This window comes from Pollicipes pollicipes, unplaced genomic scaffold (assembly GCF_011947565.3).
Source record: "Pollicipes pollicipes isolate AB1234 unplaced genomic scaffold, Ppol_2.1 Scaffold_3087;HRSCAF=3621_pilon_pilon_pilon, whole genome shotgun sequence".
Classification (NCBI taxonomy): domain Eukaryota; kingdom Metazoa; phylum Arthropoda; class Thecostraca; order Pollicipedomorpha; family Pollicipedidae; genus Pollicipes; species Pollicipes pollicipes.
Genome location: NW_023596225.1, coordinates 26,371,773 through 26,398,476, shown reverse-complemented (window position 1 = coordinate 26,398,476; position 26,704 = coordinate 26,371,773). Strand labels below are relative to the sequence as shown.

The window sequence follows — 26,704 nt, the reverse complement described above, 5'->3', positions numbered from 1 at the left end:
AAAAGTATTAAGTGACATCCTCATACCCATGCCTGACTAATGAGACCCATTTCACCATGCTTCAAAAATTAGATAAAAAACAATAATTTGAAACTTTGCAAAAGGGTTTTATCGACGTAAAAGGAGATCCAATCACACCATGGAAGCGCAGCTAACTGCACGTATTAAATCCAGCTGCACAAAGCGCATACCTTGGCCCAAACGATGTGATTGCCGGCCTAAGCTATCAATGGCATACGCCCCACAATGTGGACGGTTTACTTACCAACATCGGCTCTTTCACCAGCTCCGGCCCAAATCTAGATGAGTGAAAAGTCAGGCAATCTAAAGATCACTCCTCTTTCGCGAAAATGCATTCATGAGTGGTCGACACAGCCACCCAAAATTACATCACGCAATAAATGAAACAGCTTACAACCTTAAAACCCCACACCACCGGAATTGCCTGAAAGTAATAGAGAAGATAAGCTTTTAGGGCACCAAAAGATCCAATGCTCTGGTCGATTTCTTCTTTATTGCAGTGTATATAGACATCAGCAGATTTATAATTTGTCTTCATACCAGAGATAATAATAATTTATTCACAACTGATTGAAAATTTAAAAGAAAAGATGGTTTAACTAGTTCAAGCATTGGCAGAAACTGACGAAAGCAATAATATTCGTCAGCTTCTTGCTCTATTTATCAGCTGTTGACGAGAAAATACTAAACACATGAATGGCGCAAATCATGCAACTACAGCGCACGCCAGGCTTGGTCATTGTGGATTTGCGTTTGAAGAACTGGAGTTTTCAGCAGCGTCGTCGCGGGTTTTCTGCGCCCGATGTCCGATCTGCCATTACCCTGAGATTGGTGACGGCAGCTTGTGTTAGGACTGTGGCTGGTTTCTTCCTGGTGCTGGCCACTTGACTCTGATTATTTTATTACAACAGAAAATATGCTTTACTGAGAACAGGTGCTATCACCGGTAATTTTTTACTTTGGTACCTGTATGGCCGACGGAGGGAAGAGCTACGCTAGCTGCAGGGTTTCGAGTATTGTCGTCCGGGGGAAAAGCTGTGAGGCATCGGCTGACATTGTGACGTCACTGAAAATGGTTTTGCATCGATCGGGATGGGGGTCCTTTCGGGCCGACTGAAGGCCATAAGGCTTTTGAATGTGACATGATGTCACTGGTATTCGGCTGGGTATGTGACGTCACGGGTCGTGAGTTTGTAAGGCTCTTTTGGGTCCACCGAATGCCGTAATGCATCAGCTGGCCATGTGTCGTCACTGGTATTCGATTAAACATCAGGCGCGACCGGCCTCGTTCCATCTTTACTTTTCGTACCTGACTGCTGCAAGCATTTGCGTGCCGCATAAAGGTTTGACCGAATCACCTCAATGTGTGACGTCCCTAATCATCACTTCATACGGGTGCACTTAGGCCCCACGACCACGGTGTGTCATGGTCTACGAAGTATCACCGGATAGCGTGACGTCACTGGTATTCGAATAAATACTGAGCGCAACAGGCCGTGCTTTATTTTTACCTTTGTACCTGACTACTGCAAGCATTGGCGTGCTGGATGAAAGCTGCCGAACCACCTGAGTGTGTGACGTCACTGGTCACGAGTTTCACCGGTGCTTTTCGGCCAACTGAAGACCACAAGGTGTCAGTTAACGACGTCACTGCTATACGACCGATTGTAAGACGTCAATGGTCGTGGGTTTCCACGTGTCCTCTAGGACCGACGAAATGCCGTAAGGCATCAGCTGGCGATATGACGTCACTGGTATTTGGCTGAACATCAGCCAACAGGTCATGCTCCATTTATACCTTTCGTACATGTCTGCTGCAAGTATTGGCGGATTTTTTGCGGCCAACTGAAGGCCATAAAGCATCAGCTAGCGATGTGACGTCACTGGCATTCGACCGTGCGTGTCGCTGGTCATGAGATTTTACGGCCTCTTTTGGGCCGACGAAAGGTCATACGGCACTGACTGACGATGTGACGTCACTGGTATTCGAATGAACTTCGGGCGCGACAGGCCATGTTCCACCTTTATCTTTGGTACCTGTCCATTGCAAGCATTGCCGTGGAAGGCTCTGCCAAATTACCTGAGTGTGTACGTCACTGACCATTAATTTGTATACTCTTCTGAACCTACTATAGGCCACAAGGCATCAGCTGACGATATGATGACACTAGGTCTCGACTAGACATCATGCGCAACAGGCCATGCTCTATCTAAGCCATGTTTCGTCTGTACCTTTCGCACCTATCTACTGCAAGTATTCGCGCGACACATAGGGGCTCTGCCGAATTACCTGAGCGTGTGGTGTAACTAGTCATGAGTTTACGCGGGTTTACTCTGGCTGACCGAAGGACATCAAGCATCAGCTGACGATATGACGTCACTGGTATTCGACTATACTCCAGGCGCGACAGGCCATGTTCCATCTTTACCTTTCGTACCTGTCTCTTGGAAGTATTGGCGTGCTGAATGAAGGCTCTGTCGAGTCTCCTGAGTAAGTAGCGTCACTGGTCAAGAGCTTTTTACGGGACCTTTTGTACCCCCAAACGGTATAATGTATCAGCTGACGATATGACGTCACTGATGTCCGACTTAACATCAGGCGCGACAGGCCATGTTCTATCTTTACCTTTCGTACCCGTCTATTACAAGTACTGACGTGCTGAATGAAGGCTCTGTCGAGTCTCCTGGGTGTGTAACGTTACTGGTCATGAGTTTTTTCTGGCTCCTTGGAACCCTCTATAGGGAAAAATGCATCAGTTGACGACGTGATGCCAATGGTGTTTGACTTAACATGAGGCGTAACAGGTCATGTTCCATCTTTGCCTTTCGTACCTGTAAAGTATTGGTGCGTTAAATGATGGCTCTGCCGAGTCACCTGAGTGTGCGACGTCACTGGTCATGAATTTTTACGACTATTTTTGGCTGAGCGAAAGCCATAAGGCATCAGCTAACGAAATGACTTCACTGGTAGTCCACTGAGTGTGTGACGTCACTGGTCATGAGCTTTTACGGGCCTTTTTTGGCCGAGTTCAGGCATTAGGCATCAGATAACGTTATGGCGTCACTTGTATTCGAATTAACATCAATTGCAATAAGCCATGTTTCATCTTTACCTTTCGCATCTGCCTACTGCAGGTATTCGTGCGCTACAAAAAGGCTCTGTCGATTCGCCTGAGCGTGTGGTGTAACTGGTCATGAGTTTGTGCAGGTTTACTCGGGCTGACTGAAGGACATCAAGCATCAGCTGACGATATGACGTCACTGGTAATCGACTAAACTCCAGACGAATCATCTGAGTGGGTGACGTCGCTGGTCATGAGTTTATACGGATTCACTTGGGCCGCCCAAGGCCACAAAGCAACACCTCCCGTGAAGCATCACAGGATGATATGTCGTCACTGTTATTCGACTTAACATCAGGTCCAACATGCCACGTACTTTCTTTACCTTTCGTACCTGTCTATTAAAGGTATTGACGTGCTGAATAAAGGCTCCGTCGAATCTCCTGAGTTTGTGACGTCACTGGTCACGAGTTTTTATGGGCTCTTTTGAACCCATTATAGGTTGTAATGCATCGGCTGACGGCATGACGTTACTGGTGCTCGACTAAACATCAGGCGCAACAGGTCATGTTCCATATTTGCCTTTCGTACCTGGCTGCTGCAAATATTCGCGTGCTATATGAAGGCTCCGCCGAATCACCTGAGTACGTGACGTCACTGATCATCAGTTGGTAGGAGGTCACTTGGCCACCTATGGCTACGAAATTCCGCAGCAGAGGCGGGAGATGCACCATAGTTAAGCACACTAATTTTATTGTGCGCACCATTAAGTAGCAGCTTCAAACGCAACGGGCTGTTTCAACGACTAAAATTTTGAACAAACGTAAACACAAAACAAAGGTGATCCCAGCCCACAAACCGACGTATATGCAAAGCTATTCCGCCCGACATCACAGGATGCGCCCCTGAGCAGCTACGGTCCGGAAGGCCCTGATGGCTAAATAATAATCAAGGGCGCCGCCTAGCGGTCATAAGTCTGGGCCACAGCCCGAATATCAGTGACGTCATATGGTCAGGTGATGCTTGATGTCCTTCCGTCAGTCCGAGTAAGCCCGCGTAAACTCATGACCAGTTACACCACATGCTCAGGTGATTCGGCAGAGCCTTTATGTAGCGCGCGAATACTTGCAGCATAGAGGTGCGAAAGGCAAAGATGGAACATGGCCTGTTGCGCCTGAGATTAAGTCAAACACCAGTGACGTCATATCGTCAACTGATGTCTTGTACCCTATAGGTACAAAAAAGCGGCCCACAAAGGACTCATGACCAGTGACATTACACACTCAGGAGATTTCACAGAGCTTTCCTTAAGCATGTCAATGCTTACAATAGACAGGTACGGAAGATAAAGACGAACATGGCCTGTCGCGCCTGGTGTTAAGTTGAATACCAGTGACGTCACATCGCCAGATGATGCTTGATGTCCTTCAGTCAGCCCGAGTAAACCCGCGTAAACTCATAACCAGTCACACCACACGCTCAGGTGATTGGGCAGAGCCTTTATGTGGCGCGCGAATACTTGCAGTAGATAGGTGCTGAAGGTAAAGATGAAACTTGACATATTGTACCTGATGCTTAATTGAATACCAATGACGCCATATCGTTGCCTGATGCCTAATGGTCTTAAGTCGGCCGAAAAAGGCCCGGGAAAACTCATGACCAATGGCGTCACACACTTAGTGGATTACCAGTGACGACACATCGTTAGATGATGCCTTATGGCTTTCACTCGGTCAACAATAGCCTGTAAAAACTCATGACGACGCACTCAGGTGATTCGACAGAGCCATCATTAGGCTCGCCGATACTTTAACAGGTGCGAAAGGCAAAGATGGAACATGACATGTTGTGCCTGATGTTAAGTCGAACACCAGTGACATCATATCGTCAGCTGAAGCATTATACCATATAGGGGGTTGAAAAGAGCCCGTAAGAGCTCTTGACCATTGACGTCATATAACACGCGAATGCTTGCAGTAGGCAGGTACGAAAGGTAAAGATGGAACATGGCCTGTTGCGCTTGATGTTGAGTCGAATACCAGTGACGTCATATCATCCCGCGATGCTTCACAGGATATGATGCTTTGTTGCATTGGGGTGCCCAAGTGAGCCTGTATGAACTCATGACCAGCGACGTCACGCACTCAGATGGTTCGGCACCACCTCGATATAGCGCGCGAATGCTTGCAGTGAACAGGTACGAAAGGCGAAGATAGAGCATGGCCTGTTGCGCATGACATCTAGACGAAAACCGGTGACGTCATATGGTCAGCTGATGTGGTGTGGCTTACGGTAGGTTCAAAGCAGTCTATATAAATTAATGGTTAGTGACGTTACACACTCAGGTAGTTCGGCAGAGCCTTCCTTCAGCATTCAAATGCTTGCAATGGACAGGTACCAAAGGTAAAGATGAAGCATGGCCTGTCCCGCCTGAATTTTATTCGGTTACCAGTGGCGTCACATCTTCAGTTAATGTCGTATGACCTTTCGTCGGCCCAAAAGAGGCCGTAAAATCTGATCACAAGTGACATCACACACAGTCGAATGCCAGTGACGTCACATCATTAGGTCATGCTTTACGGCTCTCAGTTGGCCCCCAAAGATCCATAAAAATGCATGACCAGTGACGTCACGCACTCACGTGATTTGGTAGCTTTTATTCATCACGCCAGTGCTTGAGTAGACAGGTACGAAGGTAAAAATGAAGCATGACCTGTTGCGACCAATATTTAGTCGAATATCAGTGACGTCACGATACCTGGTGATATTTCACGGAACATGATACACCGCGGCCGTGGGGCCTAAGTGCACTCGTATCAAGTGATGATTAGTGACGTCACGCATTCAGGTGATTCGGTCAAGCTTTTATTCGACACGCAAATGCTTGCAGCAGACAGGTACGAAAGGTAAAGATGGAATAAGGCCTGTTGCGCCTGATGTTTCATTGAATGCCAGCGACGACATATCGTCAGGTGATGCTTTACGGCATTCATTACACCCAAAAGATCCCTAAAGCCTCACAACCAGTGACGTCACACATCCAGTCGAATACCAGTGACATCATATCGCTAGCAAATGCCTTGTAGCCTTCAGCTGGCCCAAAAGAACCCCCATCGATGGAAACCCATTTTCAGTGACGTCACTACGTCGGCTGATACCTGACAGCATTTCTCCATCACGGCAGTACAGGAACCCTGCAGCCAGCGTAGCTCTCCCCACCGTCGGCAATACAGGTACCCAAGTAAAAAAAAGCCCTATCACCTGAGAACCATGGAGTTCGTCATTGGGGGCTTAGGAGCCTGCTGTGCAGGCTTTTTCACCAATCCCCTAGATGTCATTAAGACAAGAATGCAGTTACAAGGAGAGTTGAAACAAGCAGGGAAATACACAGTCTACTATAGAAATGTTTTTCATGCAGCATATGCCATTGGCCACTCGGATGGTATTCTGTCTCTGCAACAAGGGCTTGTCCCTGCACTTGCATACCAAATGGTAATGAATGGTATAAGGCTAGGCACATTTCACATGCTTGAAGACTCTGGTGTTATGAGAACAAAGAATGCTGTTGATCCAGTGAAGTATGTATGTGGAGGAGCTCTTGCTGGTGCTTTGGGAACGTATGCTGCAAGTCCACTTTACATGGTAATTTTTGAGTTGGTGCCTTGTTCTATGTCTTGCACATGTTTAGCTTAATATAAATTAGGATTATTTACGGACATCTGAAAGTGTTTACTGTTCTCAATGGCTGCTCACATTACTGACATGCAGGTAGTGGTTCCATCTTGAATAGTGTGCAGTTACTCAGTTATAAAGGGTGAAATGCTGTAATTTATTTTTTAATAGCAGTCAGTGGGCAATAAGCCTTAGCTTCTGTTAGATTTGGCAGCAAATGACATTGATCATGAAGCTTTCCAAGGTGGAGATTTGGTAGCAAATGACATTGATTATGAAGCTTTTTAAGGTGCAATGGGGCCTGTCATGATTTCAAACAATTGGTTATGCATCTGATTGCAGTAAGAAGGGTAACACCAGCATTTCTATGCTCTAGATATCTACTATGTTACACTAAACAAATAGTCACTGAATATGAGGCTGAAATGCATACTTCCTGCATTACTTTCACAATATTTGTGTGCTCCAAGTCCCCTTCATGGCCTATCTGACCATTCTGTGCTGTACCAGGTGAAAGTGCACGTCCAAACACAGAGCCAGACGATCGGGGTGGGACACCAGCACCAGCATGCGGGTCTGGTGTCGGCACTGCGCGGCGTGCACGCGCGTCACGGTCTGCGTGGCCTGTGGCGCGGCAGCCTCTCCTCGCTGCCGCGCGTCATGATCGGCTCGGCAGCGCAGCTCACCACCTTCTCCGCCTCGCTCGAGTACATCGAGCGCGCCCAGGTGCGGCTGACCGTCGAACCGACCGGAGTCGGGACCCCTGCCGGCTGGGCGTCTGCGCGCCCAGCGACGGCTGGCGGGAGGGAATGTGACCCTGTTGGTGGTAGCGGTGGTGTGCGCCGAAACGTAACCCTAACGACGGCATCGTCGCGGAAGTGGGGGGGGGGGGGGGGGGACGTCGGCGTAGCGAGTGTGGATTTACAATCAACTATCCAGAGCAGGCTGGGGCGAGGATGTGGAGATGAAGCACATCCAGGCATCTCGCAGCCAGGCATACCGTCTGTGAGCTGCATGGTCGGTACAAGTCGCTGTCGATCAAACATCGCGTTTGGTGTCATACCAATGAGACAAACTCGACGGGTGGGTTTGGATCTCAGGAAACGGGACCATGGCGAGGGCACAGACTGGCGGATGACTGCTCAGCTCAGTATCCGGAATGGAAGGCAGCGATCGCCACTACACCACTGTCTTCTAGCTGTCTGAGATCGTTGCACGTGCTGTATTTCGGTGCCGTTGCGGCTCGGCGCACTCGGCTTGCGGCTGACGCTCGTTGGCGGCTCGCTGCCAGGTGCTGCCGGCGGGCAGCCTCCTCGCCAGCCTGGCCGCCAGTATGTTGTGTGGCGGCGCCGTCGTCATCCTGATGACGCCGTTCGACGTCATCGCAACCCGGCTGTACAATCAAGGTGAGTCGTTGCTGTTGCGGTTTTACGACGCGTTCGACAGTGTGGTTTATTCAGCGACGAAATCCGTCACGCTGAATTCCGCGGGAACGATGAGGTCCAGGAGTAAGGTTCGAACGCTTCACCGCACCGTTGCAACGCGAACGCTATTGAGCTACACCCGATTGAGCCACATTGTCCCCGAAACCATGATGAGTCCGCGTCGTCACTGACCAGAGCGGTCCGCGTAAGTCTCCGCCCTGTACCCGCGCCGCCCTCGCGGTGACAGCAGTGGTACCATCGCTCTAAAAAAAAAAAACGCTGCGTATAACGTCGCGTGCTTCGCTGTCCCGGGAACAGGCGTGGACGCGTCGGGCCGCGGCCTGCAGTATCGCGGCTACGGCGACTGCGTGCTCAAGATCCTACGCTCGGAGGGACCGCGCGGCTTCTACAAGGGCGTGACGGCCAACTGGCTGCGGGTCGGGCCGCACTCCGTGCTCAACATGTGCTTCTGGACCCACTTGAAGACTCTGTACCGGCGGTACGAGCGGGCGCCGACCGCAGACGGAGTCTGAGCAGTCTGTCGAGCCCGCAGTCACGGCCGGGCGCCGCGCGCGCTTAACCCCACTTCGGGATTATACTTCGGTAGCGGACCAGGGACACGGACCTGTAGGGTGTAGTGTATTTTTAGCCCTATTTTGGTGTGCTTTCGGCAGGGTAACGAATGCATTTACATTTATGTGGATTTCTTTTGTCCTCCCACTTAAGAAATTTACTTGCGAATGAAGCATGTCAGGCAATGTGTGATGAGTGTCGCAGAAGGCAAGGGTTGCCGCGTCCGCCGTCTTCTGGTGGCAGCGAGTTCGGTGCCGGCGATGGCTCGGTTGGCAGATGTGCGCTCACTGCAGGCAGCTATACGTGTGCGTTGTGTGGTATGAGGCGGTTTGCATATCATGCTCGGATGGTTGGGCCCGGATCTGCCGAGCTAGCTACACTTGTGATGGCTCGTGCAAATATCTGCCGCCTCAGTTTCATGCTAGTGATATTGGCTTTGCCGTTATGCCACCTCCGGGACATCCATCGTCGTTGTCGCCATAGGAACATATTTGGGAATGCGTATCGAAACCCTAGATGCCGCGGACGTAACTAACCGCGGATAAACGTAGATATGCCTACGCAGATGGCTAAACGTTCATATTACTCGGCGATTACGAGGAAATGTGAAGTGACCACGAAGTGAGTCACCATGGCTTCGTCAGTAGTAATTCTGCATCGAGGCTTAACCCCGCCGCGATCGACGCAAGCACGCAGCTTTTGTCGCGGATCAATAGCCGAACCTTGAAGGGAATTGATCGGGTTCCGCGTGACGCACGCACCTGCGGGCAGCTGGAAGAACAACTGAGTGACGTCCGTGTTCCCGCAGTAAACCGCGCATGGATGTGGGTCCGTCGGTCGATACTGGACCCGAAACGCGACTAATGGGGCGAGCGTCGTCCTGTCGTAGTCGTGCTGCACGCTGCTGCACATGGTGCAAAGGAATCCAGGACGAGGGTCTCGTTTACTCCAACGTCGGGAACTGATTTATGTGCAATAGTTCGTGTTGTGACGCAATACATTGTGTAACAACGTGGTATGAGCGTTGCAGTTGAACCAGTGACGTGAGAAGGTTTTGCGTTGTATCGAATCTCCACCGGCTTAGTCCACCGGCTTAGAAGCCAGATGTTTATTTTGCTTAGTTGTCTTAACTTTGACAGCCAGCTTTGTATCTGCTCTCATAAGATTAAGCATGTTTAAAGGCGTGGTGGATAATGGTTGAAAGACAAACACAAATAATGTGTACCCCAGAAGGAATCTAGAGTATATGTTGGAGCGGTGATTTCCACTTCGTTGCGGGCATATTAAGACATTCCGCATCGCGGCTACTATGCAAATTCAAAACGCTTCCAAGGAAAGCAACGCTCCACAAATCAAAGGCACGCAACGAGCGGGATCAGCGTTTTACGCCGGAATTCAAACGTCATGAATCGGATAAGGAATAACTCGGTCGCTGTGACGCTGCCTCTCCTCGCCCTCCTCCCGCAACATCCGTTCTTACCGGTCAAGTAGCGTCATGCCCAGGAAGAACACCGGGGCTCCTTTGAGCGCTCACGAACACGGCGCCGCTCGAGGCCAGCCGACAACGGTCGCGCACGACATTAGCCGGTGTCCGGTATCGAACGTTGCGCATGTGTGACGTTGCAATCACCGACATAATTGGCAAGGTCTCCAGCCGAGACGGAGATGCGGCCGCGAGCCGCTCAGGTCGATTGCGCAGTCACTCCGCCCCGGCAGCCCCCCCCCCCCCCTTCCCCTCCCAGCGACGGGGATGGTGCGCTGCTGGCATGGCACCTGCAGCGTGAATTCGTCTTTGCTGCTCGTCACGGTTAAGTTCAGATCGCTGACGGAGGGGAGTGGCATTGCCAACCACCTGCCAATCCCTCATAGGTTGCAGCCTGAGCTATGAAGACCTGTCGTTCCCGCAATGTTTCTTATCGAACGTTCCGTTTATGGACGGGCTCTGAAAAACACGGCGACCATATCACAAGTCCGATATATTACACAACACAGCGCCGGCGGCCGCGGCGTCTCCTGACGTCAGTACGGCTTTTGTTTATGCCTGCTGCGCCGATGGTGGACGGCCTTGCTCTGCCGCCTGTTGGAGCCGCTGGGCTGGGCGCCGGGCTTCCAGAGTGTGAGCACGCCGCCCTCGCCGCCGGTCACCAGGGCGCCCGTCTGCGGGGCGGTCCGGGTGTGAGGGCATGGCCAGCGGTCCAGCCACGAGACGCGGACCAGACTCCGGAGGGGAACACCCGCCTGAGACGCATACGACGCCGAGATCAGTCTGTCACACAGGCAGGGACTCCAGAGGCTCTTTTACAACCATTCCAGAGTATAAAACCGGCACGCCGACCAGACCAACCAAACAAAATGCAGCGGAGCGATGAAGCAGCGCACCATATGCACTTGACAAATCCAGCCCCGTCCTCGGTCTACCGCCTGCGGCGCCGCTTCAGGCGCTAGACTGCCCCAGGGCGGGGCAGGGTCTCACCGCGGGACAGTAGACGCTGGCGCGCACCAGCTGCGCGGGGTCCTCGCCGTCGTCCAGCAGCGCGTGCGGCTCCAATCCCGAGTCGCCCAGCCGCAGCAGGCGCAGACAGCCGTGTCTGCGGCGCACACGCGGGGGTGACGTCAGGTACACCGACGCATGGCACGCACCGCTCGGGGCGGCGGCGACCGCGGCGCGCGGACGCCACGCCGCGCACTGTGCTGGCACAGCCTGACAACGACCGACAGGGGAAGACCGAAACTTGGCCACGATGCCACGAGACGTCTGGCTGAGACTCCTGACAAGCCAGCACTGTGCAAATCTGCCAGCAGGGAAGGGTCTGCGAGCGTCAAACAGCTGACAAAGCACGTGGACGATCGCCCGACGTGTCCACAGCACGTGCGGGGGCATGCACGTCACGTATGCTTGAGAACGTCAGGCGACTGCGACCAGCTCTAGAGGCACCCCATCTAGTCCTCAAATCACACGGTACATCGCAGCGGGCATCTTCGCATCCGGATCAATCAACACACCACAACGGCACCTGGCCGTACTGTAGAGTACTTCTGGTGTCTGACAGCTACGCAAGGTGTCGCTGGTGTTGGGCCACGAGAGGGCTCACTCACCCCTCCTTTGTGACGGCGCCTGCCACAGCCAGGACGTCTCCGGACGCTGTCTGGTGACAGCCTTCAACATAACACACCTCATACATGGTCCTCTGAAAAAACAGACATGCCTGGTTACAAGAAACGTCCTGCACAGGTGATGCGTCGGCTGGTCACCACAGAAAACCCACACAGCATTCCAAACACGTGCGGCATCGCGTGAGACGGGACGCAGCTGAAATTACAACAGTGAAACCCAGGTCGCACCCAACTTTCACGAGTGTAACGTTTTTTATACCATAAACATGCATAACTGACTCTAGCAGGCGCCAATGAACCGGAATTATACCCGCCGCTGCTATTCACCCATTTACTTTGAATTCCCAAATTTCTCCTGAAATGTATCGCGTATCAGATGTTTCAGTTTCAACGCCATCTCCCATTCGTTCTGGTTCGATTTGTTTCCTTTCGGTTCCGTTCCACGCAGATCCACGTGCAATCTACCACCCACATTGCTCACGCACAGCTCAGCAATTCATAAAGACTGATCGGATCGCCCTGAGCCCAGGCAGCGGGCGAGCGCCCTCACCCGTATGGCGGCCGCGATGTCGCTCCTGCCAAACTGGCCGCGCCGCTCGCTCTCCTCGATGTCCCAGCTCTGAAGCTCCTCGGTGTCCAGCACGACGGCCAGGTGACGCCGGCCGGCCCGCTCCCACCTGGCGGGCGGCGGCGTAGGCGGTCAGGCCGCGCCCCGGCGGTCGCCGACGCCGGCCGAGTCAGGGACACAGCAGCGGCGCGCTCCCCGCCTGACACCGGCGGTCTGGCGACGCTCCAGCAAGCCTCGAGCATGATCCGCGGCACACCACCCGAGGCGCCGCAGATCCCCGACCGACGTAGTATCCGCTCCCACGTGGGCCCCACCCCTCCCCGAGTGGGACTCGGGGAGCCCACTGACCCTCCCACCACGAGCAGGGCCACTGACCCTCCCGAGCGGGACCAACGACTCTTCATCCCCAAGTGGAACCACTGACTTCCTCCTCGAGAGTGACCACCGACTCTTCCTCTTCAACCGGGACCACGGACTCTCTCTCCCCGTGCGGGACCATTGACACTTCCTCCCCGTGCAGGACCACCGACCCTCCCTCCCGAACGGGACTAATGACCCTCTCTCGAGCGGGACCGCTGACCCTCTCTCCCGAGAGGGAATACTGATCCTCTCTCCCGAGCGGGATCACTGACCCTCCCTCCCGAGCGCGAATAATGACCCTCTCTTCCGGGCGGGACCGCTGACCCTCCCTCCCGAACGGGACCACTGACCCTCTCTTTCGAGGCGAACCACTGACCCTCTCCCCCGAGCGGGACCGCTGACCCTCCCTCCCGAGCCGGATTACTGACCCTCTGTCCCGAGCGGGGCCACTGACCCTTCCTCCCCAGCGGGACCACTGACCCTCTCTCCCGAGCGGGAATACTGACCCTCTCTCCCGAGCGGGACTACTGACCCTCCCTCCCTGGGCGCGGGACCACTGACCCTCTCTCCCGAGCGGGACCACTGACCCCCTCTCCCGAGCGGGACTACTGACCCTCCCTCCCTGGGCGCGGGACCAATGACCCTCCCTCCCGAACGGGATCACTGCCCTCCCTCCCGACCGGGACTTCTGACCCTCCCTCCCGAGCGGAACCACTGACCCCCCCCCCCTCCCGACCGGGACCACTGACCCTCCCTCCCTCCCGACCGGGACCACTGACTCTCCATCCCCGAGCGGGACCACTGACCCTCCCTTCTTGGCTCCGGGAGCACTGACCAGGTAACCGAGCTGACGGACGACTCTGTGTTGAGCGTGGCCTGCAGGGCGTCATCCTCGGTCGTCTGCGTCACGTCGAACACGTTCACGTAGCCGTCCGTGGAGCCGCTGACCAGAGCGCCGCTGTCGGTCGGGTGGAACCGCACCTGCGCGCCGGGCGATGCCGGCCGTCAGTGCGCGCGACACCCAGCCACCGCAGGCTACGGACCGAAGCCGTAGGGCAGACGTAGCAGCTGACGGGTGACATCGTTACATTTCACCGATGGTTGCTAGGTTTAAAACGCTAGAACCTATGTATTCAATAGCTTGTCGTATTACCGGATTAAATGAAACAAGCGCTTCATAACTCAGCATGTTACATGACCTTGCTTGTTCAATACAACTGGGACTATCCCAACCAATTTAGCTCTGGCAAGGTACAACAGGAAAGGATGAGGGGCAAGCAGCAGCCACCCACCGTTGAGACATCGTCCGTGTGCGACTCCCAGTACCCGCCGAGCGGGTTCGGCTGGCGCACGTCCCAGAACACGAGGAAGGAATCGTCCTGCACCACCTCGGTGCCGGCGCACACGAACCGGCCGGCCGCGTTCACGTCCACGCAGGTGAGTGGCTTCGGCTTCTGCAGGGTCGCGTCTGGCGGCGGGCGGGGCGCGAGGGAGGCGTCAGCGGCCGCTCTCATCGTGGCGAGGGCGAGTCGATCGCTGACGCGGTCAGGGTGTGTGCGGTGTCAACAGGGACGGACGCGTCGGCGGCGGCCGCCCGCGGGCGCCGCCGCCGGGTCAGTCGTCAGATATCCGTTCAGAGCATCACGCCGGGGCGGGGACAGCACCTCCCGGGTGCGGGCTGGGGCTCACCAGTGTGCTGGAGGGTGGCGCGGCCGGTGCGCGTGTCCCACTGTCGAACGGTGCCGTCCAGCGAGGACGACACGACCACGGCGTCTTCGCCCGGCACGTATCTGAGAAGGGCGCCACAGTTACGCGCGTGCGGTCGTGTTATAAACCAGCAGTGGCGCGCTCTCCAAGCGGTACGAATGACTGCAATCGCCACACTGCCGTCACCGGCACGAACAGGAACGGAATAGCGCAATCCTTGTCAACCATTAACGTCACTTAATGATAAGGTTGCACATTTTCCCCTAAAAAAAGACTAGCAAGTAACTCAGAAAAAATACCCGCGATGTACCTTACAACCGTTCGTCCTTCAATGAGAACAATGCTGACCTGCACAACAATACAAAGGTTTGAGATACTCTATGCTGCGGGCGGCGAGTCAGGAAGGTCATTCACGTGACAACATTGTACACCAATCGCAGCAACAAACCTGGAACAGCGGAACATTCAGCAAACGGAGCGCGCCATCAATGTCAAAGACATACGCTCCTACCACCAGCACTCCTAACAGCGTACCCGGCCCAGGGCGAGCAGCGCCTGTGGACGCTCACCTGGCGCCGGTGATCTTGGCCGTGTGACCCCTGAGGTGGGTGATGGTCTGCAGGGTGCTCCAGTCAAACACGGCCAGAGCGTTGTCCGAGCACGCGGCCGTCAGCTGTGAATGTGACCTGCCATCGGACGGGCTTCAGTATTGACCACCGCGCCGACCCAGTGTTCTGCAGGGCGCTTCAGCGTATTCAAGATAACAGGCGAGTGGACAGCCCCAGAATGTCAAGCGCGGAGGGCAACGCGACAGTTTTAACGTTACCAATCTCAGCAGATTTTTCTTTGACACTGCTTCTCTTTCGTGACAAATGGGTGAAAAGTAACTGTAGCAAGTAGGAAAAGTGACTAAAAGATACAGGCGGCATCTCAACAATTTACCGCCAATGACACCACGCCTCAACAGAACAGCCTGTTAGGAGGTTTGACATACCCACTCATAACTGCCCGATGCACAGCTTTGTCTACACTATAAGGATGCCCATTGCTTACCCATTGGCAGCAAGATGTGTGATGTAGGTAGATCGCTTTCCGCCGTCAGCAGCGAGGGAAGTGGTGGATGCTGCTGAGTACTCGTGCGTGAAATCCTTTTGAATAACCTCATATTCGACGGCGTCTCTGTCCTTCTCAGACTCAATGTCCCGACAGTTCAGATCACCTTCCATTCGGGCTTCTCATCTGACGAGATCGCGCCAAGACGTCCTGACTCTGAAACACGGACAATGCGCATCATGAAGTATGACGTGAATGTGAATGCAACACCGTGGTGAGATGTGAAGACAGGGGTGCTTAAAACAGGATCAAAGCCGGATAAATGTATTGGACACTTGGGTTAAAATTTTCCTGGCACAGGATAGGGACCATCATTGCCAATTTTCTTTGATCATCCGCGGGAGGCCGCAGAGGTACATCAACAGCGTCTGTCAAAATGTTGCCTCCCAGCCTATGGTGACACATGACTTCCAAAACCGTTTGAATGAGAGCCATCTGAGCTGCTCCAGATGACCAGGCAATTTGGACAACATTGCACAATATTTACAGACTTTCACCCTACCTGATCCGTTAGCATCCATAGATAAAAAATGCAGCGGGCAGATGCAGCAACGAAACACATCACTCACAACACCTCAACCACTAGCGATGCCACGGTCATAGGCCAGTTTTCGTCACAATATCGAACATCACGGATTTTAAAGCTACAGATCGCCGAAAAGTTTCTCAGCTTACGACAGGTCGTGATGTATCGCGGTCGAACCATTTACGTCGTCCCGCTTCAGCGAACCGTGTATGCGAAAATTAACGCGTCTCAAGCTGAAACCCATTCAAATGGAATGCTCATGACGAAACCAGAACGGGGAGGGGGGAGCGTAACGGTGCAGGATGGGCCTGACGTCCCACATACGCGGGGATAAGGAGGGCTCCGGAGTAAAACTGGAGCCTTGAGTGAGTTTGACAATAAGACAGCTTACTAGATGAAGAGCTCCAGGGTTCCACATGGCCTTCGTCGATGAGAGCTGGGGTGGTACCCGGCCTTTTTGGCAATGAGGCGGGCAAGAAGATCGGCGATAATCACCTCCTGACCACTTCAGCGAGAAAACTTTGCTACTTCCTTGCTTTTTGCGTCACATATTGCGTACAGTAACCTGTAATATATCCTGGCTATGCCAAGGATCGCGGATAATTGTATGACAAGCCATTCTGCACTGGTCTCATTATCCACATTTCTGAACTTATGCCCCACTGGAAGCTTACTTGGATGCATGCCGCTCAAGAAATGCTGAAGTGATACGCCAGTTCCACGCCAGTTCCACTCCCTGACTTACCTTTACTGCTACAAACCCTCAGAGTACTACGGACGTGACGATACTATCTCTGGCGGCACTATCGACTTGCTGGTTGAACAAGAGACCCCAAGGCTAACGTCGATTATCTGTTACCAGTCCGCGAGAGCATCGCTGACTCCCTGTTACTAATGGAAGTCTCTCCAGGGCCCATCAGTGTGTTGATATCATTATCCAAAACAAACCACCCCAGCTCCAATGAACTTCCTTCATTATTTAGATTCAGGTATTTAAAAGCAAATGTTGTATGTAAGGGATACCAGTAAATCAAAAGGACACACCTTTATTGGGACAACCTGTCAAATCCTTATGGTTGACCACAGATTGAAAGGCCACATTTGAGGGGAATCCAGTGTTGATAGACTCTTGCCAGAAGCTTGCTTTGTGTGGCTAAGCCCAAACTACTGAGCCCTGCAACACTAAATGAGAAGTGTTCCAGTTGGCATCACACTGGAGATCCAGAAAAAAAACATGATCTTGTACTAAGTTATGCAGAAGGATCCAAAAAGAACCATGATCCTGCCTAAAATGAGCAAACCTATATCATATTGGACCATAAGATCCAGCCAAGAGCATGTACAGGCCATATGGAAATGGAAGAACCAACAACCAGCATGGAATGATGCCAAGGGATCTACCCAAAACCAATGTCCAGCATGGAATATGGCCCAAGACCCTCAAATGGCCCAAGATCCACCATAACACCACATTCAACATGATGGTCTGCTGAGGAAAGGCCCAGAGCCAAGATCCAAGAATCAGCAGAGAGTAATTCAAAGAACCAGTTAGAACTATTATCTTTCTAGGGCTTTGCATATAAGGAGCCAGTGCTCACCTAAGCATTGTACATTTACACTTTTTAATAATGTTTTGCACTTTTTCAAGCACATCCAAGCTTTCCAATGGGCATGAACCCTGGTTATAAGCTGCATGCAGCAGATGGACTTAAGCTTCTCCATGCACTATTATATTGATCAATTGTTTGCTTTTTTGCTGCACACAGGATAAATTTGTCTTCCTTCATTATGCTGAAGAATGGAACTACAAACAGGATGGATGTTAATTCATGGCAATCAAAGACTTATGGCACATATTTTTCTGACAGTATATCTATCCTAAGACAGCACATCACTGGGCTACAAACACAATTATACAACTGACAACAGTATGACAGCTGCTGGTTCAGAGCCAAGGGACATTAAAAACACTGGTATATGTCTTAAGGGAAGTTTGTAGACACCACCCTAGTCTGGATTCTATAGAAAAAATAAGCAAACCTATCAGGAGCTCCCCACATTTCTAGCCAAAACAACAAACCATGGGACACCAAACAAAAAAAAAACAACAATATCATGGCACAGTGACAAACAGATCCAACAAATCCTCCAATTGGATGACACATCTGCTTTATTCACATACTTTGATTTCATTCAACTTGGTTTTATTCAAGATTCAGCTCCTTTACTCATTGCTCACAACCAGAACAAGAAAATGGAATTATTGAATGGATCACTGAATGGAGTGCATTTTCATAAGTGCCTTTCATTTAAATGTAATCTGGGTCCCAAAACTGTGTGCCTAAACCAGTGGAGGAAAATTGTGCTGAATCTTGAAGCTGATTTCATTTGGGAGTAAGATTTGGTGGACATATTGACTACTTATGCTTATAATTGTCTTATTTTTGTTCTGTGAAATATCAACTACCCACACATGGAGCTCCTATCACCCATGCAACAAACACGGAACAGTTAAAAATAGACGATATAAGTGATGGACATTTCGGCGTAAATCCGCCACTACACATGACGTTCCGGGTACCGCGTATCTTCGCAGCATCTGCACTGATGAACTAAACGTGAGTATGCCGCCAGGCCACCCACATGCTCCCCCGACCTTAAAGGCTCTTAAAGTTTTGAATACATAACTCCATCCTCAAAAGATGACAGGGTCCCGTAACCCGTTTATCGCCGGCACCTTACCTCCTGAAATGGCATTAACCAACCGCCACAACCCAGTCCGTTCCCCAACGCAGACCCCACGTGCAGACTCGACCTTGTCGGTTCCTGCGCGTGCATTTTTGGCACCGCTGCGTTCTAATAGCCCACAAAATTTAGAGCAGACCAAAAAATCAATTCAAAATTCAAAAGGCATTTGCACTAAGCACAGAAAGACATTAGCAAAACCCTCTTTTTCATGGAATGCAAGCAAACACAGCCCAATTAGTCAAATTGTCTTCTAACATGTTGCAATTATATTTACAGCATCATAGTGGCATCTCTATATATAGTAGTTCTTTATAGCGCAATTGAGACATAACTGGAGTATCCGATCTAACGTGCTCGATGAACGATTAAGCTAAATAGGCTTTGCACGCTGGTCTAATACGAGTAAGTTCTCGCGTGATTTATGAGAGTTAAATCGTAGAATGTGGATGAGGATGGCTGTTGGAAAAGAAACAATTAGTGGAAAAAATTAATGCATGCGGTCAGTGACAAATGTGGAATGGATGTACTTGGGCGCCGGTGGGGATCGATTGCAGAGACCGGGACAGTTGCGTTGAACGTAGATACGTTGCCGAGGAAAAGGAACAGATTGATGAGGCGGCATCTTTAGCTCAGTCTGGAAAACAGATATGTTATTTAGAACATATTCGACATGGCAGCAACATCGCGGCGATTTCAGAGCATATACATTGTCAGTGGGAGCACCCATAGTTTGGGCAAGCTACCACCAATTTTAGTGCACAGGTAGCCAATATTCCATTGTTATACTATAATGTTGCATTGATAATATCTCAGAAATACTTGCAAGAGATTTTCCATGTAATAAGAGGTTGAAAGTTCAGTGTTATTTGGCATGCTCCAAGCTTCGCACACAAAGTTCAGCACAAAGCACATGCACAAAGTTCAGTGCACAGATATGTGGGTATCCAACACAGCAGATGAATTTTTTTGCAGACTGGTCTATAGTAAGACACAGGATTAAATGCACCTATACCTGGTTAAAGAGGAGTGGTCTGTTGTGAGATTCAGCCACCACTAACAGTATGTCCAATGTCCAGCATGTCTCTGGCAGGTGAAGAATGAAAATGCCTCAGTTGTATGGTTCATGCTGTGGTGGTGGCAGAGGTGCACAAGCACTGAGTTTTTACTTTATGCTGTGTTTCTGCAGTGTTTTATCTTAAAATAGCTACAGCTAGATGCTGGGTTGTTTTCTGGCTGCTAAAACCAGAACATCTTGAGATTTGTTAGGGTGGTGCAAGCAGTTAAAGTTTATCTGTTGTATTACTCTGATTTGTGCAATGATCAGCTGGTAACAAATGTTTGCAGGTTCAATACTGCTTTGCTATGGGCATTTGCAATGGTTCAAAGCTAATGCCACACATATGTCCTGCTGAAAACTGGTAATATTTACATACCACTTATGACATTTATACCTGCTGATGTTCTACAGGATTCCTAACATTGTTTTGTTCTGATAAAGTTTCAGAATGCATTGGGATAATTTTTGAATTCTCTCCCATAGGAAAAATGAATGAGACAATGGCTGGTCCCAGGAATGATGACCACATCATAGCTGAGGGCAAAAACTACATTGTCATCAAAGGTTCATTCATGAAGCTTGCCAAACTGAAGACCCAGAAGTAAGTAGAGGTCAATGAGTGTTGTGTTTTTGATGAGTGTCTTGCTGTTCCCAAAGCTTTTGTAAAATATTCTGAAGCCCTAACCAGAATGACACTTTATGGGGGCATTGTTCTGTGCCCCTGTTGTGCCACCTACATATTACTACACTATGTCCAGCAGCTGAGGGTCATTGTGTAGAGTAAAAGTTTGTCTGTGTGTCTGCTCATGCCACCCATGGTGCTGTAGACAGTGCCAGCTGGGCAGGACGGCTGTGGATGTGGCCGGCCTGCTCGGCCACCCAGTGGGCACCCAGTTCAAGCTGCGCCCAGGCACTGGTCGCCAGCGTCTGCTGCAGGCCGAGCCCGTTCAGCGGATGGAGGACCTGGCAGATGTCATCAGCACAGGTCAGATGCCACCTTACCATCTGTACTGTGTGAATGTCCAGATCAGATGTACTGCAAATCTGACATTTCTCAATATATTAATACCCTGCTGGGTTTGCATTTCAGTAGCATCATTTACATGATTAACGTATGGTTATGATTCGGAAGATATGTCCTTTTTTCTTGTGTCTTATGTGTTCCAAAAAGTTTGTCAAGTTAACAATGACTGCGGCAGGCCTGTAGTAAAGTCAGAACTTGGAACCATTTGCCTATTCACGCTGTTCGCTGGTTTTGGGCCTCTCGCAAACAATTTCCAGCTTCTAGTGCAGTTTGAGGTGGTCTGCAGCTGCGTCCCATTGCGCGCCGTCGGAGACTGTGTGGCCGGGCTCCTGTCGCCCGCCGTCTACCTTCGACACGTGCCGTCCTCAGACGAGAGCGCCGCCGACAACAGGAACCTGGTGGCGGACCCCAGCTCCCAGTCTCTCACACGTGAGAACATCATGGCGATGAGGGACCAGGGGGTGACCGGGAAGGAGATCGTCAACACCATCGTTGACAACAGCACGTAAGCTTGGCCTCGCCTCCGCCACTCGGTTTTCATTGTGCATTTGGGAAGGTGTTTCTTTTATTGATCGGCGTGGGCGTCGGACATTGCAGTAGGGCAGTCGTTAGATCGTCACAGTGTATAGTCTGCTTCGAGGGGAGGCAATTCGAAGCCTATGCTCGACTGATAACCGACTTCTGTGCCGCTATTGCCTGAGGGCGGGACGCGTCGGGGATTTTGCTGACTGATATGTCGCTGTTAGCGTGGGATGTTGGGGGCATGATGCTGATGGAGACGCGTTGCTTGTTTAGAAGCGAGATATGTGTATTGCGTCCGCTGTCTGGCGCCCGTGAACACTACTGGTTTGTTTCAGCTCATTTCAGGGAAAGACTGAGTATTCACAGGCGAAGTACGTACGCAAAAAGCAGAAGAAATATTTTGAATTCATCAGCGTGCACGAGCCCACCGCCCGTTTGGTCGCCAGTATGTACTACATGCAGGACCCGCTGAAAATCATGTCAGTTGCTATACAGCAGCACCACACTGTATGGCGTGGAGCTGCTGTATCACTCGTATTTCTCTTCTTTGTGGTATGCCTTTACCTCTATTGATTCCTATATTCATTCTCTCCTCTTTATTCTTAGCATTGTTTCTGCATTCGCCATGCGGTCTGCATCCCCTCTTCTCCATTACCGTTCTTCTCTGTCCCTTACACTCTCTTTCTGGGGATATTTGGATCTTACTGGACCTGGGATATGTTCTCATCTTGTGTTCCAGCATCGTCGCTCGTTCCGGTGTCTTTATCTCTTCCCCGTCTCATTGCGGTTTTTTGTGTCGAATGGTCAGACACTACTTGCACTAGAATGCACGTTTTGGTTACTACGATAGCGTTCCGTGCGGTTCTGTGCATTTGTATACACCCCGGCATAAACCTAGGGTGGAGTTTATGAGACGCGACATCGCTAGCTAGCGTGTGCCGTGATATCATTGGATGTCCCGGCACGACGCCAATCGAGTACGTTGTGATGCTAGCTTATGTTCTCGCAACGTCGGCTGAAGACTGTTGTGTGGCCCCGCTGTGTGCCTGGCCGGCGACCCCGGTCAGCCTGCGGGATCTTGACCGGGCCCTGGTGCCTGAAACCGCGATGTAAAATTATTTCAGTCGTCGATACCATGTATTTGTAAGGCTTATATATATATATATATATATATATATATATATATATATATATATATACATCGCGATGCTGTTATGCTGATGTCATCATAATGTTTTAATATTATAATCGTATTGTGCAGAACTGGTGTAAGGAATAGCGACACCATTATTATTTCTGTTTCTACGATTTTGATCATTGTTGCCGGCATTACCATCGTGTCTACCACCTCGGCAGGAACCTGCGGGTGGACTCGCTGAGTCAGCTGCTGACTGCGTGCAGCGTGCGTGCGGGCGGCCGGTACCTGCTGCTCGAGTCCGGCTGTCTGGGCGTGGTCGTGGCCGCCGTGCTGGAGCGGCTGGGCGGCCGTGGCCGGCTGGTGCACCTCTTTCAGGGAGGCGTGCCACAGAGGTGAGCACTCCAGCGCAGGTGCATCTATTCCAGGGAGGCGTGCCTCAGAGGTGAGCTACACCTCTTCCAGGGAGGTGTGCCTCAGAGGTGAGCTGCACCTCTTCCAGGGAGGTGTGCCTCAGAGGTGAGCTGCACCTCTTCCAGGGAGGTGTGCCTCAGAGGTGAGCACCCCAGCGCTGGGGCCCCTCTTTCAGGCCCAGGGAGGTTTAGAACAGAGGTGTGCGGGTGAGTGAGTCAGTGGTGAGTGGGTCACATGAGTGACTGGTGTGCTATTGGCGAAGACCATTACGTATGCAACTTGTTCGTCTAAAACTGTTTGATATGTTTGCAAAATATATTGATGCAGTTTTATGAGCTGTACAGTTGTGACGCAATTGTGCTCTCGTCCACCGTCCACTGAAGTGGACATAGTCCACTGAAGCCCAGCAGGGGCACATGACAACATGGGCACGGCGGCTCCGGCCAGCGATGCACGCTCACCGCCTCCTCGCGGCCGGTCCGCAGGCAGGCGGTGGACGCGATCAACTTCAGCGAGGCGGAGCTGGCGTGCCTGACCTGCCTGGACCTGCCGACGCTGACGTCACGCCTTCCCCCCGGATCGGCCCCGGCTGACCTCAGCGGCAGGGGCGCCGCTGGCGGTGTGGAGGTCACGCTCGCTGATGGCGCGGCACCACCGACCGCTGACGAGGCCACCCCCAGTAACGGCGGCGGGGCGACGTGCCCTGCCGGCGCTGAGGTGGCCCCCGCTAACGGCGCCGAAGTGACGCCAGTGGGCGGCCGTGAGGCGGCCCCCAGCTGTGACGGTGTGGCGGTGTCGTCGGTGATCGCCAGCGCCGCATCCAGCACTGGCGCTGGCGCGGCGCCCGCTGAGGACCAGGTGATGTCCAGTGTCGGCGCTGAGGGAGCGGAGAAGGACCAGGTGCTGCCCAGTGTCGGCGCTGAGGGAGTGGAGAAGGACCAGGTGCTGTCCAGTGTTGGCGCTGCGGGAGCGGAGAAGGACCAGGTGCTGCCCAGTGTCGGCGCTGAGGAAGCGAAGGACGCGGGAGGTGCGCCCGGCGCGGCTGAACCGGTCGCAGACGGCAACAGCGGGACGGAGGCGCCACGGAAACGTCGGCTCAGTGATGAGCAGGCCGGCAGTGCGCCCAAAAAGTCGAAGGTGAGAGGCGATCGTGGTGCGGTTTGTAGACAAACGCCGGTACTGGCATGATACCCTTATCACCGTTTCCATGGTAACCAATAGTCACGTCCCAGATGCGCAGTACGCACGCGTTTACACCAATGCGCACTGCGACGTGGTAGAGAAATCGCTTGATTTAGGGTGTACCAGGGTTATTTGTAAAGCTGCCGCGCATCCGTGTGTAAGTCAAAAAGTGTTATTTGTTGAGATGTACAGTTATAAGTACAGACATAAGGACCATATAACGTCCTCGGCATCTATGACGAGTAACTTGCTTAAATGACACTCACGTTATGTTGTGTAGAGAAAAGCGAAGCGCAGCGAACTTCGTTGAATCTCGCCCGTGCACGTCACGTGCTGTAGCCGCATGGTACCAGTGCAGCTCCACGCCGTACGCCGTAGCCATATGGTGCGCCGTGCCGCAGTACGCGCGGACCAGGGCCGAGGACTCGGCGCTGGCGCTGGAGCTGCTGTCAGCGGCCGACATGGACGGCTTGCTGCTGTGCTGCCGCCAGCACCCGCTCAACCTGCTGCGCTACCTCATCGACTTCGTGGCGCCGTCGCGGCCGTTCGCCGTCTTCTGTCCCTACAAGGAGGTACGGCATGCGCGGGCGGCCGGGGCGAGCTCGTAACGGCGCCGGGACCGGTGCCGATGTGCGTGGCATTATAGATACGACTGCATCCGGGCGTAAGGCGTCTCTATTATCATCAATATGCAGGATATTGATGGCGGTATGGTAGCATGATTATTGGCGGCCGTGAACCATGAATCGAAAGTTGAAAACTTATTTCTGGTCCAGCTGCGCTTACCAACGGTGTCACGTTCTGTCGGGGCGGTGAGAATACGGAAAACGTGGTCAAAAATTGGAATCGTGGCACACGCCCGCTTCTTGGATATGCGTCCGTGATTGTAATGTATGTGCATAATACCTGGCTGCATTACATCATCAGTTTGTTTTCAGCCTCTCCTGGAATGTTACTTCGCGATGAAAGCCAAGGGCTGCATCATGCTGAGGGTGACGGAGACCTGGCTTAGGAATTATCAGGTAACACGGTGTTCACAAAGTTGCACGCCTTAAGTGCTTCAAGCCCGCCTATCCCAGACGCTTATGCTCCTGCCAATAGGATGCTGAATGGAAATTTGAGGTGAGATTGATATTTTTAGGAAGAGAGCAGAGCCCTGACCGTTTGTGCCACCACTGCATTTGCCAAATAGTACCAATGCTAAAAGGAATATAGAATCAGTTCGCGGGGTATCCTAAGAGTAATTTCATAGCACGCCTCACCCGCTAACGGCACGGGTCATCGCCGAACATGGCCGACCGCATCGCTCGCCTGTGCTCCTCACAACGCTGGCGGAGCGCGGCGACCGCGCCGCCTCCCCGATCCTCCTCCCGCCCTCCTCGGAGCGGGAGCCCCTGGTCCGCAGCGCCGCCTCTCCGGACCGGGAGCCCTTGGTCTGACCTCTGCTTGCGCTCTGAGCTGACGGCGCACCGCCGCTGGCCGCAGGTGCTGCCCGAGCGGACGCATCCGGAGATCAACATGTCGGGCGGCGGCGGCTACCTGCTCACCGGCCTCAAGGTGGAGCGCACGCTCGGCGCCGCCGAGGCAGAGTGACCGGTCACGGGACGGGCCGGACCGGCTGGTCGGTCACTAAACAAGGCTCGCACTGGGTGGTCGCCGCTCAACAAGGCCCGAACTGGATGGTCGGCCGCTTAGCAAGACTTGGACCGGGTGGTCGGCCACCAAACAAGGCCCGGACTGGGTGATCGGTCACTAATCAAGGCTCGCACTGGGTGGTCAGACACAAAACAGGGCCCGGACTGGGTGATCGACCGCTTAGCAAGACCCGGACTGGGTGGTGGGTCGCTGAACAAGGCCCGGACTGGGTGGTCGACCGCTTAGCAAGACCCGGATTGGGTGGTCGGCCGCTGCACAAGGCCCGCACTGGGTGGTCGACCGCTTAGCAAGACTTGGACCGGGTGGTCGGCCACTAAACAAGGCCGGGGTTGGGTGGTCGGCCGCTGAGCAAGACTCAGACCGGGTGGTCGGCCACTAAACAAGACCTGGACTGGTGATCGGACGTTGGGTGGCGCACGCAGTCTGAGCATGTGTCGACATTTGTATGTATTTTTGCTGGATATAAAGCCATGGAGTCGTGGCCCTGTTTCGGGCGGTTCGATGGTGTTGTGGCTGCTTCGATAGGATGCTGCGGCGTCCGCGGTGTGACAAACCCTGCTGTAAAGATGATGCAGTCACCATGAAGACCCTGGTCCCGTGCCCAGACCTAGCCGCCGCCACACAGACGCACGGCGCAACACGGTCCAGCGCCCAATAGCTCGTCATAGGCCCTCCCCGTCTTCCAAAGAACGCAGAATGCGAACACAATGCGGAAAAAGGCACTACGCAGCTCTGGGAGAAGTATCAGATGGGTACTAGTGGATATTGGCGGGCGTGACCTGCGGTATTCATTTTATGCCAAGATTTTAAGGCTGACGCGGCAGTG

General features: G+C 52.5%; 3 protein-coding genes across 4 annotated transcripts; 2 read left to right on the top strand and 1 right to left on the bottom strand.

The window, feature by feature from the left end:
• The first annotated feature begins 788 nt into the window (after positions 1–788).
• LOC119089756 (solute carrier family 25 member 35) lies at positions 789–9,730 on the top strand. The gene is made up of 5 exons (XM_037212568.1): positions 789–852; positions 6,502–6,725; positions 7,266–7,481; positions 8,047–8,161; positions 8,498–9,730. Exons 2-5 carry the CDS (start codon positions 6,573–6,575, stop codon positions 8,710–8,712), a joined length of 699 nt encoding a protein of 232 aa, XP_037068463.1. The 5' UTR covers positions 789–852; positions 6,502–6,572; the 3' UTR covers positions 8,713–9,730.
• Positions 9,731–10,711: 981 nt separating this feature from the next.
• Positions 10,712–18,967, bottom strand: LOC119090341 (WD repeat-containing protein 89). Its single transcript, XM_037213134.1, has 10 exons — positions 18,883–18,967; positions 15,555–15,770; positions 15,071–15,187; positions 14,484–14,584; positions 14,087–14,262; positions 13,630–13,775; positions 12,417–12,543; positions 11,849–11,940; positions 11,226–11,340; positions 10,712–10,909 (listed from the first exon to the last, which is right to left on the bottom strand). Exons 2-10 carry the CDS (start codon positions 15,725–15,727, stop codon positions 10,772–10,774), a joined length of 1,185 nt encoding a protein of 394 aa, XP_037069029.1. The 5' UTR covers positions 15,728–15,770; positions 18,883–18,967; the 3' UTR covers positions 10,712–10,771.
• A 274-nt stretch (positions 18,968–19,241) lies between these two features.
• LOC119089644 (tRNA (adenine(58)-N(1))-methyltransferase non-catalytic subunit TRM6) lies at positions 19,242–26,609 on the top strand. Of its 2 annotated transcripts, none has more exons than XM_037212433.1 (10): positions 19,242–19,290; positions 20,429–20,546; positions 20,773–20,930; positions 21,339–21,474; positions 21,827–21,970; positions 22,848–23,021; positions 23,526–24,177; positions 24,624–24,794; positions 25,161–25,244; positions 25,708–26,609. In XM_037212433.1, exons 2-10 carry the CDS (start codon positions 20,434–20,436, stop codon positions 25,813–25,815), a joined length of 1,740 nt encoding a protein of 579 aa, XP_037068328.1. In that variant the 5' UTR covers positions 19,242–19,290; positions 20,429–20,433; the 3' UTR covers positions 25,816–26,609. The 2 variants fall into 2 exon arrangements, with proteins under 2 accessions (XP_037068328.1, XP_037068329.1); XM_037212434.1 differs by lacking the exon at positions 19,242–19,290 and adding an exon at positions 19,318–19,387.
• The last annotated feature ends 95 nt before the right edge of the window (positions 26,610–26,704 follow it).